Source organism: Capricornis sumatraensis, chromosome 16 (assembly GCF_032405125.1).
Source record: "Capricornis sumatraensis isolate serow.1 chromosome 16, serow.2, whole genome shotgun sequence".
NCBI lineage: Eukaryota > Metazoa > Chordata > Mammalia > Artiodactyla > Bovidae > Capricornis > Capricornis sumatraensis.
In genome coordinates this window covers 19,759,136-19,775,565 of record NC_091084.1, presented here as the reverse complement: position 1 = coordinate 19,775,565, position 16,430 = coordinate 19,759,136, and the positions used below count along the sequence as shown (strand labels likewise).

General features: G+C 35.7%; 1 protein-coding gene across 1 annotated transcript in view; it reads left to right on the top strand.

Moving 5' to 3' along the window:
* Positions 1-16,430, top strand: part of NPAT (nuclear protein, coactivator of histone transcription) — a 53,393-nt gene that overhangs the window by 30,876 nt on the left and 6,087 nt on the right. Inside the window, exons 8-15 of the mRNA XM_068988853.1 lie at positions 405-480; positions 4,232-4,323; positions 4,405-4,492; positions 9,008-9,104; positions 9,937-10,065; positions 12,278-13,945; positions 15,376-15,491; positions 15,567-15,675. Of these exons, the coding sequence (XP_068844954.1) occupies positions 405-480; positions 4,232-4,323; positions 4,405-4,492; positions 9,008-9,104; positions 9,937-10,065; positions 12,278-13,945; positions 15,376-15,491; positions 15,567-15,675 (2,375 nt within the window). The remainder of the gene's footprint in view (positions 1-404; positions 481-4,231; positions 4,324-4,404; positions 4,493-9,007; positions 9,105-9,936; positions 10,066-12,277; positions 13,946-15,375; positions 15,492-15,566; positions 15,676-16,430) is intronic.

Genomic DNA, 16,430 nt, shown 5'->3' with positions numbered 1-16,430 from the left:
ACCTCAGCCTCTTTGGCAAGATTTCATACTTAACCACATGAAATTATAAAAGTACTGTAACAATATCTAACATTTATAAGAACTTTGACCTTTTTATAAAGTCTTTACATATACTTTATGTTTATTGAATTCTTTCATTAACCCAGTAAAGCTTTAGTTTTATCCCATGATAAAGTAGGTCAGAGGGTACCTGGTGGAGACCATATAGTTAATAAGTAATAAAGCTAGATCTCAGATTCATTTCTCAATTCAAGACTATTAATGCTTTTCAACTCTACTGCTCTTTGTTCCTACCACAAATAGAGAAAATATCTTTTCCACCATGACTAAGATTTGTATTTATATGTAATGATCATTGGATTATTCATACTAGTTAAAAGACAAGCTTTTAAAATGTGTTTCAGTGAATCTCAAAGGAAGTCTGGGCCTCATTCAACAATACGAAATTTGCAGGATCCAAATGCATTTGTAGTAGAAAAAGTAAGTGACCTTCCCAAACTTTGTAACTTAAGATATTCCTGAGTTTATTTATAACTATTCATATGTATATAATTTATATAAATATATAGTGTGTGTCTGTGTAAAAGGTAGCATATCTGTAAAACCACAGTAGAGGGAATTCCCTAGCAGCCCAGTGTTGAGGACTCCACGCTACCACTGCAGGGGTCCAATCCCTGGTCAGGAAACAGATACAGCAAGCCACACGATGTGACACCAAAAAAAACTGCCATAGAGTTGCTTTGGGATAGACTGTAAGTGCAAAACTGTGGACTGTGGTCCACTAGAGGCGGGGGGAGATGGCAAACCTCTCAGTAGTATTAACACAAGAACCACAGTATGAAAAGACAAAAAGACATGATACCGGAAGATTAACTTCCCAGGTTGGAAGGTGTCCAGTATCCTACTAGGGAAGAATGGAGGGCAATTACTAATAGCTCCAGAAGGAATGAAGAGGCTGGGCCAAAGCAGAAACAGCACTCGGTTATGGATGTGCCTGGTGGTGAATGTAAAGTCCATTGCTATAAAAACAATATTGCATAGGAACCTGGAATGTTACATCCATAAATCAAGGAAAATTGGATGTGGTCAAGTGGGAAATGACAAAAGTGAGCATTAACATCTTAGGAATCAGTGAACTAAAATGGATGGGAATGGCTGAATTTAATTCAGATGACCATTGTATCTATAACTGTGGGCAAGAATCCCTTGGAGAAATGGATTAGCCCTCATAGTCAACAAAAAAGTCCAAAGTGCAGTGCTTAGGTGCACTTTCAAAAATAACAGAATGATCTTGGTTTGTTTCCAAGGCAAACCATTCAGTATCGGTTATCCAAGTCTATACCCCAACCACTGATGCCAAAGAAGCTGCAGTTGACTAGTTTTATGAAGACTTATAAGACCTAACTAACACCAAAAAAAAGATGTCATTTTCATCATAGTGGATTGGAGTGAAAAAAAGTAGGACTTTAAGAGATACCTAGAGTAACAGCAAGTTTGGCCTTGGAGTACAAAATGAAGCAGGGCAAAGGATAACAGTTTTGTCAAGAGAATACACTGGTCATAGCAAACACTCTCTCCCAAGAGCACAAGAGAAAACTCTACACCTGGACATCACCAGATGGTTAATAACCGAAATCAGATTAATAATACTCTTTGCAGCCAGAATGGAGAAGCTCTGTACAGTCGGCAAAAACAAGACCAGGAGTTGACTGTGGCTGAGATCATCAGCTCCTTATAGCAAAATTTGGGTTTAAATTGAAGAAAGTGGGGAAAACCACTAGGCCATTCAGGTATGACTGAAATCAAATTCCTTATGAATATACAGTGGAGGTGACAAATATTTTAAGGGATTAGATCTGGGAAACAGACTGCCTGAAGAACTACAGACAGAGGTTCATGACATTATGCAGGAGGTGGTGACCAAAACCATCCCAAAGAAAAAGAAATGCAAGAAGGCAGAGTGGTTGTTGAGGAGGCTTTACAAATAACTGAGAAAAAAGGAGAAGTGAAAGACAATGAAGAAAGGGAAAGATACACCCAACTGCATGCAGAATTCCAGAGAATAGCAAGGAGAGAGAAGAAAGCCTTCAGTGTACAAGGCAAAAGAAATAGAGGAAAACAGTGGAATGGGAAAGACTAGAAATCTGTTCAGGAAAATTAGAGACATCACGGGAGCATTTCACGCAAGGATGGGCATCAGAAAGGACAAATATGGTAAGGACCTAACAGAAGCAGTAGCGATTAAGCACAGCTGGCAGGAATACACAGAAGAGCTATATAGAAAAAGTCTTAATGACTCAAATAACCCAAATGGTGTGGTCACTCTCCGAGAGCCAGGCATCCTAGGGTGTGAAGTTAAGTGGGCTTTAGGAAGCATTACTAAGAGCATGGCTAGTGGAGGTGATGGAATTACAGCTGAGCTATTTCAAATCCTAAAAGATGATGCTATTAAAGTGCTACACACAATAAGTCAGCAAACTTGGAGAAGTCAACAGTGGCCATAGGACTAGAAAGGATCAGTTTTCATTCCAATCCCAAAGAAAGGCAATGCCAAAGAATGTTCAAACTACTGTACCATTGCGCTCATTTCACATGCTAGCAAGGTTATGCTCAAAATCCTTCACACTAGACTTGAGCAGTATGTGAACTGAGAACTTGCTGATGTAAAAGCTGAATTTAGAAAAGGCAGCAGAACCAGAGATCAAATTGCCAGCATTTGTTGGATCATAGAGAAAGCAAGAGAATTCAAAAAAAACATCTGCTATTTCATTGAGTATGTGAAAGCCTTTGACTGTAAGGGTCACAAACAAACTGGGGGAAATTCTTAAGAAATAGGAATACCAGATCACCTTACCTGCTTCCTGAGAAATCTATATGCAGATCAAGAAACAATAGTTAGAACTGGACATGGAACAGTGGACTGGTTCAAAATTGGGAACTCTACAATAAGGCTTTATATTGTCACCCTGCTTATTTAACTTGTGTGCAGAGTACATCATGCTGGATGAATCACAAGCTGGAATCAAGATTGCTGGGAGAAATACCAACAACCACAGATACGCAGATGATACAGTGAAGAGAAACTGAAGTGCCTCTTGATGAAGGTGAAAGAGGAGAGTGAAAAAGCTGGCTTAAAAGTCAGCATTCAAAAACTAAGATCATGGCATACAGCCCATGACTTCATGGCAAAATGAAGGTGGAAAAGTGGAAACAGTGACAGGTTTTATTTTCTTGGGCTCCAAAATCACTGTATCACTGTGGATGGTGACTGCAGCCATGAAATCAAAAGACACTTGCTCCTTGGAAGGAAAGCTGTGACACACCTACACAGCATGTTAAAAAAACAGACACAAAGGTCTGTATACTCAAAGCTATGGTTTTTCCAGTAGTCATGTACAAATGAATGTGAGTGTTGGTCCATATAGAAGGCTGAGTGTGAAAGAACTGATGCTTTCAAATTGTGGTGCTGAAGACTCTTGAGAGTCCCTTGGACTGCAGGGAGATCAAACTAGTCAATCCTAAAGGAAATCAACCCTGAATATTTATTGAAAGAACTGGTGCTGAAGCTGAAACTCTGACACTTTGGCCATCTGATGTGAAGAGGCAACTCATTAGAAAAGACCCTGATGCTGGGAAAGATGGAAGGCAAAAAGAGAAGAGGCAGTAGAGGATGAGATGATTAGATGGAATCACCAACTTGATGGACATGAATATGAGCAAACTCCAGGAGATAGTGAAGGCCAGGGAAGCCTGGCATGCTGCAGTCCTTGGTGGCACAAAGAATGGTACACAACTGAAGGGACTGAAGAACATCATCAAGACTAAGGATATTTACCAGTAAGAAACAGTCTAGTCAGAATAGCTAACATGTGCAAATGCACCAAGTAAGAAACAGAAGTATGTTTAAGAAACTGTAAATACATTGTTATTGCTGGATTATGCAATATAATAGGACATTTTTCCAGAATAGAGTCAGCTTATTTAAAACCTTGTATGAAAAGCTACAGAGTTTGGAACTACGTAGTTCCAAAGTGAAAAAGAAGTTGGTGAAGGATCTATGAAAATATTTGTAAGCAGTTAACATACTAATCTGTTATTAATATGGAAGGCTCCACCATAACTTTTGAGTTTCTACCTAAATTTATTAAAACTATCCAGGTTCCATTGATTCCTTTTAGACAAATAACAATACTCTATCTTGTGCTTTTACTAATACTGATTTCTTTTTCAGCAAATGGTTATTGAAAATGCACGAGAAAAGATACTAAGCAACAAGTCTCTTCAGGAAAAGCTTGCAGAAAACATAAATAAATTTTTGACTAGGTAAAATATTTGTGTTTAAAATACCTAATTGTTTTTGCCTGGTTGAGAACTACAATAAAAGTTTTCCTTTGTGTATTACAGTGACAACAGTATTGCTCAAGTACCTAAGCAAACAGATAGCAACCCTAGTGAACCAGAGACTTCGATTGATGAACTCCTGGGACTTCAGGTATGGTTAAGGGTCGGGGCGGGGGGGGGGGGGGTGTGGGTGGGGGAAGGGTGTGGGTGGAGGGGGTGTGTGTGCGTGTGTGTGTGTGTGATTGAAAAGCCATGGCTAACCATATGTATAAGATGCTTTAAAATAATAATTAAAATACAGATTTCCTTCATTATCCAAATGTAATCTGTTCCTAAAAATGTGTTAGTGAATTTTCAACATCAAAATTGCAATGCTTTTTCCTGTTTTATTAAAAAATAGTTGGTAAATTAAGCTTCAAAATATGTCTCACTTTGAGGTTTCTTCTAGACATGCCTAGCACATGTCTATGTTAAAAAGATGGACATATTTAGGACTGTATATTATATTTTTCATTTAATATACTATATATTCAATTTGATATAGACATTTCAATTAAATGCAATATAAAAACAAACAAAAGATTATTAGGACTTATGAAATCATCTTGTTAAACTTAAAAATTGTAAAGCAGTACAGATTCAAGAAAATTTAAAAATTAAAAAGTAAACTATTGCTTCAAGAATACATTAAAATATCTGAACAGATTATGTTCAGGTGAAACTAAAAGACTTCTGTTCCATAATGGTTATAAAGTTTTGTTTAATTCTTAAATTTTTATAAATGATGCAATGATATATAAACAGTTTAAGAATATAGAGAAATAAGGAAAAGGTCATGTAGATCTCTGATTTCTGAGAATATTTCCTTTTCCTCTTTGATTTTAGTGTACTGAGATTTTACACTTTTCTTTTCAGTGGGTTTTGAAATGTATATTTGGTATTAATAATTTCCAGTAATAATAATTGCCAAAAGTGGGTAAACAATTGTAAACAATTGTAAACAATTCAATTCTGTGTAGTATTCTCCATTAATTTTTAAATTGTTCTCCATAAGTCTGTATTTCATTTTAAAATTATTTGAGAAGTAAATATATATATATATTAAAAAAAAAAATAGTTGGTATACATCACTGTCTAAGTTTCAGGCATGTGGTACAATGATTTGATTTAATTATGTTAAAATTGCTTTATTAAGATGGTAGAATAAGACATTCCTAACCCATCTAGTAACTCTAACCAGTTCTTCCAGCTATCAGTAAAATTTTCCTGCATCCATACAACAACCAATCATATATTTCTTAGTATTTAATAATTAATGATTCATTAGATGTATTTTTGTTCAGTAAGCAGTACTGTGCAGTATATATAAAATAAATTACATTTCTTCTGCACCTGCTTAAACTATATAAAAAGTAAAGAAACAGTGAAATGATATATTAAATTTATGTGAAGAATCCAAGTAATATTTAGCAAAATAAAGTGAGCATGACACTTTAAAAAGAAGTTACTAACTAAATGAATACTTGTGAGATTTACTGCTGAGAGTATATATATAAGGGCTATAGTCATTTGCTGTCCAGTGACAGTGAAGATGAAAGAGGATGAGCTGGTAAAGGAAAAATTGAACAATATGTGTTCTAAGGTTTGTAAATATCTTTTTGAAGAGCAGCTGGGATTATGGTTGTTGCATAAGCTCTTACTTAGACTCTGAGATAAGGTAGTCATTTTGTTGCTGTACCACAAAGTGAATTCATAATAATGAATTCATGATAGTAGTTTATTTTCAGATGATGAAATCTGAGTAAAACCACTCAGGTTTTTAATTTTTTTTGGTCACTTCCTTCAGAATACTTTAAAAAAGCATTATACATTTTCCTATAGTGATATTCAGTAAATTTTAACAAAATATAAACAAGGTTTTTGAAAGCAACGTGGCTTCCCTGATAGCTTAGTTGGTAAAAGAATTCGCCTGCAATGCAGGAGACCCCGGTTCTATTCCTGGTTCAGGAAGATCTGCTGGAGAAGGGATAGGCTACCCACTCCAGTATTCTTGGGCTTCCTTGTGACTCAGCTGGAAAAGAAACCACCTGTAATGCTGGAGACCTGGGTTTGATCCATAGATTGGGAAGATTCCCTGGAGAAGGGAAAGGTTACCCACTCCAGTATTGTGGCCTGGAGAATTCCATGGGCAGTCCATGGGGTCGCAAAGTCAGACACAACTGAGCAACTTTCACTTTCACTTTTAAAATTATTTAGTAGTCTTCCACTGTCTTAAAGTTTAACATATCCCCTATTCTAAATTTTTATAATCTTCAACTCCTTGCTTATATTTTCTCCACAAATACATCAGGTGCTTACTGTAACGAAGACACTCTATTAGATATTGTGAGAGGTTATAAGAAAATGAAGACACAGCCCTCTGTTCATGGTATTCATAATATTGTATACTGGGGAAAAGTTAAAAATTCAGATTTCAATAACTGAAAGAACAGCAATGGAGTAGTACATGCATCAGCTTCACTAAGAGAACAGAGCCACTTGTACAAATAGGTAAATTTTAAACATATTTTTATACATCTTTGTAACCTTGGGATAGGTAAGATATCTTGGGTTATACAAATCACCGACTTTTCATTTTTTTAAAGACTTCCTTAAATTCAAAATATGTGCTTGTTAAAAGCAACATTAAAGGGGCTTCCCTGGTGGCTCAGTGGTAAAGGATCCACCAGCCAATACAAGGGACACTGGTTTGATAACTGATCTGGGAAGATCCCATATACCCGTGCACCACAACTACTGAGCCTATGCTCTACAGCCCAGAAGCTACAGCTGCTGACCCCACGAGTCACAAGTACTGAAGCCGAGAGACCATGCATCACCACAAGAGAAGCCACTGCAGTGAGAAGCCTGTGTACCACAACTAGAGAGTAACCCTCACTTGCTGCAACTAGAGAAAGGCCCATGCAGCAACAGCACAGCACAGCCAAAAATAAAAAATAAATAAACTTCTTTTTAAGTTTTAGAAAGTATTTTTAAAAAAGCATCATTAAAGAAAGTTAAAAGGCAGACTGACAAGTTTGGAACATGTATTTCAGGATTCTTTCCATTTTGATTTTTAAAGTTTGAATGTAATGAGAAATTTACTAGAAAAATGCTTTTCCTCAGCAATAACTTTTGAAGAGGTTATGCACCACTTCATAGTTTGATTAACATTGGATTGTTGATTCTTAACATTATTTACATTATGATAGATTTTTCAAGTTCATAGATAAAGAACTATTTGTTCAAGCTCCTGGCTTTCTTCTAAATCACATTTCATCCAGAATTATTGATGTTCTCTTTACATCTTCATTGTCAAAAGTTAACTGGTTCTTTAGTTTCTCTTTTCATTTTATGGCCATTTTTATTTTAAAAATGCACCCTTTTAATCATTTCATGAGAGTTCCACCTTATCTCTTGCTCCACATGAATTTCCTCTCCCTTGGGATCCAAATGTATGCTTCACCAGAATTGAAGAATTTAAACAATTTAAAGGTAGCTATTGGCATGCTGCTTTTAAGGATAAGCTCATAAGCAAGGATTGTCCAACATTTAGAGGAAGTATTTAAAATGTGGATACAGGGACTTCCCTGGCAGTAACGAGTTAAAAGACTCCTTGCTTCCACTGAAGGGGGCACAGGTTCCAGCCCTGATGAAGGAACTAAGATCCCACATGCTTCGCGGCACAGCCAAAAAAAGTCAAAAAATTTTTAAAAATAAAATGAAGAGACAAAAACAAGCAGATAAAAAGAGTGAGATAGATTTATATTGGAGGATCTAGAAAGCAGTGTACAACAAACTAATATGAAGAAAGCTAATTAAAGAACATTATTAAACCAAAATCATAGAAAAAGATATACGAGGTGGAATACTGGACAAAGGTGGTCAAAAGGTACAAATTTTCAGTTGTAAGTGCAGGGGATGCAGTGTACAACACAGTGACTACAGTTAACACTGCTGTAACAGCTGAGGTTAGGGGTGCTGACCCCACATGCAGTCAAAAGCCCACTTCATACCTTATAGTCAGCCCTTCGTGTATCAGTACCACAAGTGCAAATTCAGCCAAAATTGGATTTTGCAGGGCTATAGTACATATTTATTGAAAAAATTCTGCATATAAGTGGACCTGCACAGTTCCAACTTACGTTGTTCAACGGTCAACAGTATTTGAAAATTAAGAGGGTATATCCTAAGAGTTCTCACAAGGAAAAAAAAATTTTTTTTTTCTTTTTAAAAAATATATATGAGACGATGGATATTAAGTAAGCTTCTTTTGGTAATCATTTCACAGTATCTGTACGTCAAGTCATTACATGGTATAACTTAAATTTACATAGTGCTGTATCTCAAGTAATAAAGAACACTGCAGCTTGATTTTACTTTGTCTACATAAATATTCCTAGGTTTATTTTATTTTAATGTTTGGGAATATATTCACCAAAGTGATTAAATAGTAGAATTAGGAAACATTCACTTTCTATTTGCTAATCTTGTTTTAATTTGAGTGAATAGTATTAAAATCAGAAGAAATTTTCTTGGAAGGGAATAGATGTCCAATAATTACTTTCTCGATGTTAAACCATATCAATTCAATTGGAATCACTTTTGTTTGTTTTTGTTTTTGCAGAGTGAGATCCATATGTCTGAAGAAGCTATACAGGATATATTGGAGCAGACAGAATCAGATCCAGCATTTCAGGCACTCTTTGATCTATTTGACTATGGTAGGTAGACCATTTCTTTCAAGATAGTTCGGAAAAAATGTTTCTTCAATTTCTTTGGAGAAGTAGCCTAAATGGTGAAATAACATTTCCTGGAGCATCTGGAGAAAGTTCCTGTGTTTTCATATGAAGGAGTTTTTTCTTTCTTTTTAATTTTGTCTGCGCTGGGTCTTCATTGTGGTGTGTGAGGCTCTCTAGTTGTGGCATGTGAGCTTAGTTGCTCTGAGGCATAGGGAATCTTAGTTCCCTAACCAGGGATCGAACCCACATGCCCTGCATTGGAAGGCTGATTCTTAACCACTGAACCCCCAGGAAAGTCTTGTTTTTTCTTAAAGATACTTTACCTGTAAAAATAGATAGCAGTCTTGTGGGTGAGAGGGATAGTTGTGGGCAGTATTTCCAGTCATCAGAAATGTGTTGTGAAAAAAAAAAATGTGTTGTGGTCTACTACTATGCACACATTATACTAAGCACAGTTGGATAATACAAAAGAAATAAAAATATTTGGCCATTGCCTTCCATCTTATGGCCTAGTGCAGTAGTAGTGCTAAAAGTGTAGTCTCCCAACTAGCAGATCAGAATTATCTGAGAACAGATAAAATGCAAATTCTTGGACCTGTATATTATGATATATAGTAAAGTATAAGAACTACTGGTCTAGAGGAAAAATCATACTTGTCAATGATATATAAGGCAACATGTTAAAAACCATAAGCAAAGGACTATAATTAAAACCAAACTTTAATATTTGCTGACCACTGTCAAGATGTATTAATTGATGCTTATTTTTATTTTGGTCATTTAACCAATTGTTTCCCTATTCCCGTTTTAACAGGTAAAACAAAGAATAATAAAAATATATCACAAGGCATTTGCAGTCAGCATATGGAAACCAATCCAAGTGTAGTCTTAGCAGGTGAAACTAATCTAGCAGTTAAAGGTACTTTTGAAACAGAAGAATCTGGTAAGAATTCAGTTTTGTTAATATAAATCTTAATATCAATCCCAAAATCTCTAAGGCAGAAAATGTTTAATTTGAAAATTGTTTGAGCTATTCCCACGCCCACTTGTTCCTTCATGATGCAGTAGACTTGACATGCACAATTTGGTGTGACTAGTATTGACCAATTCAACCAAAGTCTATAACTTCAAACATAATTTTTTGAGGCACATATTCATAATAAATCCCTAATATGTAAGGTTGATTTGTGGTATTAATCATCCAACCTAGTAAGCAAATACAGCTGAGTGTTCGGTATCTATCCCTCTTATTTAGAGGAAATTGTATACTCTGCTGAAGGTTCTGAATTAATAGATTTTATGAGGTTTTAGGTCATATTCCTGTATGTTTACTAAGTCACTTCTTACGTTTCTGCCTACTAGAATACCAGTATAGCACATAATTGTCCTACAGTAACTGAGGACAGGCAGTGAATATGTCTGTCTTAGATCTTTTAAAATTTTGCCAAGTTTTTTAAAATTTCATTTTTGTGATGCATGCTAAGTCACTTTTCAGTATGTCTGATTCTTTGTGACCCATAGACTATCACCCACCAAATTCTTTTGTCCGTGGGATTTTCCAGGCAAGAATACTGGAGTAGGTTACCATTCCCTTCTCCAGGGGATCTTCCCCACCCAGGGATCAAACCCACGGTCTCTTAAATCTCCTGCACTGGCAAGCAGGTTCTTTACCACTAGCACCACCTGGGAATCCCGTAACACTTGGAGAAGTGTACAATAAAAATATACTTTGCTCTTTGAATTATCAGCAAGCACATACCCACATAACAATCTCTCAGGTCAAAAAATAGAATACTGCCAGCACCACAAAAACGTCTGTTTATATCCCTTTCCAACCACTATTCCTTTCATAACCATTATCCTGGCTTCCCTCATGTTATTCTGGCATCTGACACTTGCTAAATTTTATGCCTGTTTGGTACCACTCTATCCGTTTCTGTCTACACTAAGGTATGCCAATGTAATCTTTTCTGTTCATCTGTTCTTAAATCCCATTACTCCTTCCAACTCCATCAAAAAACGTCATGACTTCCAAGTTTCACATTATGTCTTCCAAAACCTAGTTTTGGAATATGTCAGACTATATTCCTACTGAGAGTCCTTTGCCTGTACCCAAGCCCAATCCTCCATTTCTTCTTAGGTTGAATTGTAGTAGGATGTCTTTCTCATATATACTATGTGTGGAAGATTATACCCTGCCCTGCACAAAATGAAACTTGAAATCCTATTTGCTAAGAAAGTCTCTTCCCATGTGATTAAAACTGACTACCTGGATATAATTTCTACTGATTTCCCCACAATGAGGATTTTCATGTGCTCCATACCCACTATTATGTTACCAGTGTCACATTAACAGAATTTGATAATGGTTGCTATACATTTTTCTAGATTTTTCCCATTATATATTTCATATTGTTAATATTTTCTAAACTGTGAATGATGTATAACAGTATATCAGTATTTTCTCAAATGCCCTTTTTTCTAACTATTGCACTTCTTTTATTTGTCAAGGTCTCCTCATGACATACCTCTTTTATAACACTTTCTCACATTCCATAGGCTCGAAAAGGTGCCTTTTGTTCCTATACTCGTACAGTTATTAGCATGTTTTATTATGACTTTCTGTTCTGTATCTACCTCCCTTTCTAGATCACCAAGGGCAAATTGGGTCATTCATCTTTATATCCCAGTACCGATCATATGATTGATATTCGGTGTGTAATAAATCTTAAACAGTACACAGTAACATCAAATGTTAGTTATGCAAAATGTACTTAGCCCCATTTCACCTTCATCATGAATATATCAGATAGTATGGTAGAAGTTGAAAAGTCAGCTGTTTTGAAAAAACTGTGTTTGTAGCCAGTTTTTATATATTGGTACATATTAAATGTTCTTAAAAGTATGTATTTTTTTCTTCATATGTCATCTGTTTTCTAAAAAGCTTGAAAAACAATTTGACATGTGTATAAACAGGTATCAGTGATAAGAGAAGTATCTAAATTTTTTGATTCTCAGAAAATGAGAGAATTTATCATATTTCCATTTGCTGGTATAATTTGTCATCTCCTTGGCAAAATAGGTTTAACACTAAAGACAACCTCAGGCTGTTATACACGCTCACCATATGTTTCTGCCATCCTAATATTTTGCAGATGATCCATCTGGTCAACCCTCGTTTTGTACTTCCTATCAAAATGAAGACACATCAAATGTTTTGAAGAATGGCAGCAACCATGATGAGCTTAGACAGGAAGCCCAGGAACATTTTTCCCACATAGACACTAGCATCCAGAAAAAGGCATTTAAAACAGTTGTATCTACTGAACAGAAGTGTAACCTTGATATTACCTTTGAGTCTGTGCCTAGTTTGAGTGACTTTAATGAAAGAGTAAACTCTGATGCTGAATGTAATCAGCATTGTGCTGAATTATACACCAGTCAGATGTCCACTGAGACTGAAATGGCTCTGGCAGTTGAAAAGAATTCTTTGTCTCCAAGTGTACAGAATGAGTCTCAGTTACAGCCTCATCAGTCACCTATACCAATAAGTTCAGTTGTTTCCCTTGGTGGTGAAACTAACAGTGAGAACTTAATTCTTTCTGGAAAAACTTCTCAACTTTTATCCCAAAATATTCCATTAGCTGGAAAGGCATCTAAAAAAGGTCAGTTTTGTGAAAGTTCTGATGATACAAGAAGACTTAAAGCTGATTTCCATGATTCCAAGTCACCAGATTCTAGAGAAATTCATCAGAATAAAATTGAAATTAATAGTGTGTTACCAGTTGCATCACAGCAACTTGCAGATTGCCAAGATAATTCTTCACTTCAGATATTACCTGCACCTGTTGAAAATTCGGGTTTAACTGTATCTGAACAAAAAGTAGAAATTCACCTTGAAGATTCAGTGTCTTCAATTAAACAACCGTCTAATGATTCATCATCTATTGAGTTAAATCATACAATACATGAAACTCAGTCCTCCAAGTCTGAAAAAGCTTCTTTGGATTCACAAGAGCCTTCATCCTCTGTAAAAGAAGATGGAGAAAGTATTTTTCTCTCTTTAGGTGAAAATAACTGTGAAGAAGTTACAATGATGCCTTCAGAAAGTAATCCTATAGAAGATAGACATTCTCTTCCTTCAGAATCTGTGTGTTCTTCAATGAGGGAGTCTCATCCTGAGTCCCAGAATACTAATAATAAACCTGCTAATGACAAATCTACAGAGATAGATGCATCAAATATAGTCTCTCTGAAAATTATCATCAGTGATGATCCATTTGTTTCCTCAGATACTGAGCTTAACAGTGCGGTTTCTAGTATCAGCGGAGAAAACTTGCCAACTATAATTTTGTCTTCTCCTGCTAAATCACCTTCCAGAAGTGCAGAATTAGTTAAATGCCTGTCTTCAGAAGAAACCACAGGTGCTATCTCATCTGCTAAAGGAACTGGGGATTCAGCCTCAATGGAACAGAGCCTTTTAGCACTCAAACCTGAAGACTCTACAGTAAACAACATGCAGAATGAAGACAGCATTGCTCTTTCAACCAACGTTACGCCATGTGTTTCCAAGGATGGGGGATACATACAGTTAATGCCAGCTACGAGCACAACTTTTGGCAATTCAAGTAATATTTTGATAGCTACCTGTGTAACTGATCCAACAGCCTTAGGCACAACTGTCAGTCAGTCAAATGTTGTGGTGTTGCCTGGAAATTCTGCACCTGTGACTGCTCAACCTCCACTATCTCAATTACAGACACCTCCAAGGTCAAATAGTGTATTTGCTGTCAATCAGGCTGTGTCACCCAACTTTTCACAAGGTAACTAAGAACATCATAGTAAAGTTCATTTCTCTGGAATGGGATCAACTTTCATTTGTGTGTGTAGTGATTGATTAGAAGGTAATAAATCATGGATGATAGTATAAGATTCAAAAATTTGTCAGCTCTGGAATTCAGTGGTTTACTTATTCACTTCTTTCCACACTTGTCAATCCATGTCTAAGCTACAAGAAAAAGAGAGCAGTGGGGAGACTAATTCATCAAAAAGCTGTATACCTACTAAAACCCAATGTTGTGGGAGATTTTTCTTAAATAGCTGTTAACAGTCTTGGTTTTCCAGAAATTTATTACCTATGTGGACAGACTTCCAAGACAAAAACTTGAATTTCTCCCTCTGTAATACCCTTTGTAATTTCTCACTATTTTCCACCTTTGAAAATTGATCCCTGTCTTTTGAATTCTTTGATTATAGGAGGACTTGTGGCATTTATGACATGCCATTTTATATGTAGTTCGTGACTGAATGCCTGTCATAGTGGTCGTTCTTGATTGTATGTTCCTTGTAGGTGGAGTTTGTGGTGCGTTCATCTACACTTCTTATTTATTGATTCCCAAGCTCTTTTCCCTTTTTTTTTTCTTTTTACATTTAGGCATACAGTTAAAGCAGATTAAATATCAGCAGTTAAGTATCAAGCCTGATGGATCTAAAATTAAAGAAAGGGTTGAAATTAGTAGGTCGTGTGGGTCTTTAGCCAAAGTTTAGAGAAGTAAGTAGTATTTGGAGTAAAAGGAAGGGAATCTTAAAGAGCACAAGGATAGGTAGGTATTTGAGAGACTGAAAAGAGTTCATGAAGGTGAGGAGATCAAACTTACAGGAGCAGTTAATGAATTTATTAGGAAAAGATTCATTTACAGGACAGGGTTAAATGAATTATGATAGCTATAGACCATATGGTTGACATTTCCATGTGAACATTGTACTTTCCCCCACAGTTTTGACTGGTTGCTCACTTATCTGGACATTTTTGGACAGATACCGCTGACATAATAGTTTGGGTTTGTGAGTAAGTCTTAGATTTATCAGTCTTCAGTTAGGACCTAATTTTATGGTAAAAGATTCAGACCTGAAACCTGTACTACCAACTTTCAGTCAATTTCACTGTTTTTTTAAGAGGGAATCAAGGTTACAACTCTAATATGATCTCCTGGCTATAGAGTCTTATGTTTACTCATGATGTTTAGCTTGACTAAGTGCCATAGAACACTTTACTTCAGATTGACTTTTTCTCAATTTGTTAGCCTTGCTGTTGTCCCTAAATTAATAAAGAGAGTAGATTTATATAAAAAGGAATTTATAATTGTATAGAATTTATTTCAAATTAATCATTACTTTGGTGCCTTGTATTTATGGGAGAAAAATCACATTTTATTGAGAATTGTTGTTTTTGTTGTCATCGTTGTTTTTGAAGGATCTGCCATTATAATCGCTTCTCCAGTCCAACCTGTACTTCAAGGAATGGTGGGAATGATTCCTGTGTCTGTGGTTGGACAGAATGGAAATACCTTTTCTGCTCCTCCTCGGCAGGTAAGATTTATGAACTGAAAATGGTTCGGTGCCACTTTTCAAACAAAATACAATTAATGGCTTCTGCTCTTCTAGGTCCTTCATATGCCTTTGGCAGCACCTGTATGCAATAGAAGTATCTCTCAATTCCCTATCCCTCAAAAATCTTTGAAGAGTCAGGGACTAAAAAACAAACCTTGTACAGGTATGTTTTTGAGTTGATTCATGTCATCTTTATGTAATGCTTTTGTTTTTTGTTTTCTTTAATACTGATAGCTTTCCTAACAGTGATTGTCCAACCTTTGCTTAAAGTTTTCTGCAGTAATTAGAAAAAAAGACAAATGGAACAGAACAGAATTTAGAAAGAGATCATGTATTTATAGGAACTTGTATGTAGTAGAGATAACATCAGAAGTCAGAAGAAATAGAATGGTTTGTTTAATAAATGAAATCTACTAGCTATTATGTATTACAGGGAAAAAATAATCTCTTCCTCACACTGTATATAAAATTAAGAATTCCAAGGAGATTAACGGGTAAAAGTGAACAGCAAAACAAATAATAAAAGAAAATACAGGAGAAGAATCCTAATGAGGGCTGAAATAAAGTATTCCTTTTGAAAAATTAAAAAAGAATAATTTATAAATTGAAAAAATTTGATAATGCTGACTACTGTAAAGTTAATGATATTTAGTACAACAAAAGACAGCATATGCATGAGATTTTCATTCAAGATCTTTATGAATATTGTGCTGAGTTCTCAAACTTCTCTAGCTCAGACTTAATCTTCATGGGTGACAAAATGCCTAACCTTCAGAACTTTTGACTTGTTTCATTTCTAAGTCTTTTTAATATTCTTTTCAGCCAATCCCTCCCATCCCTTTACCTTTAATTTTTTATTAGACCTATGTAATTTTTAACAGTCACCTCTCTCAAAATACTCTCATTTTCATGGATATA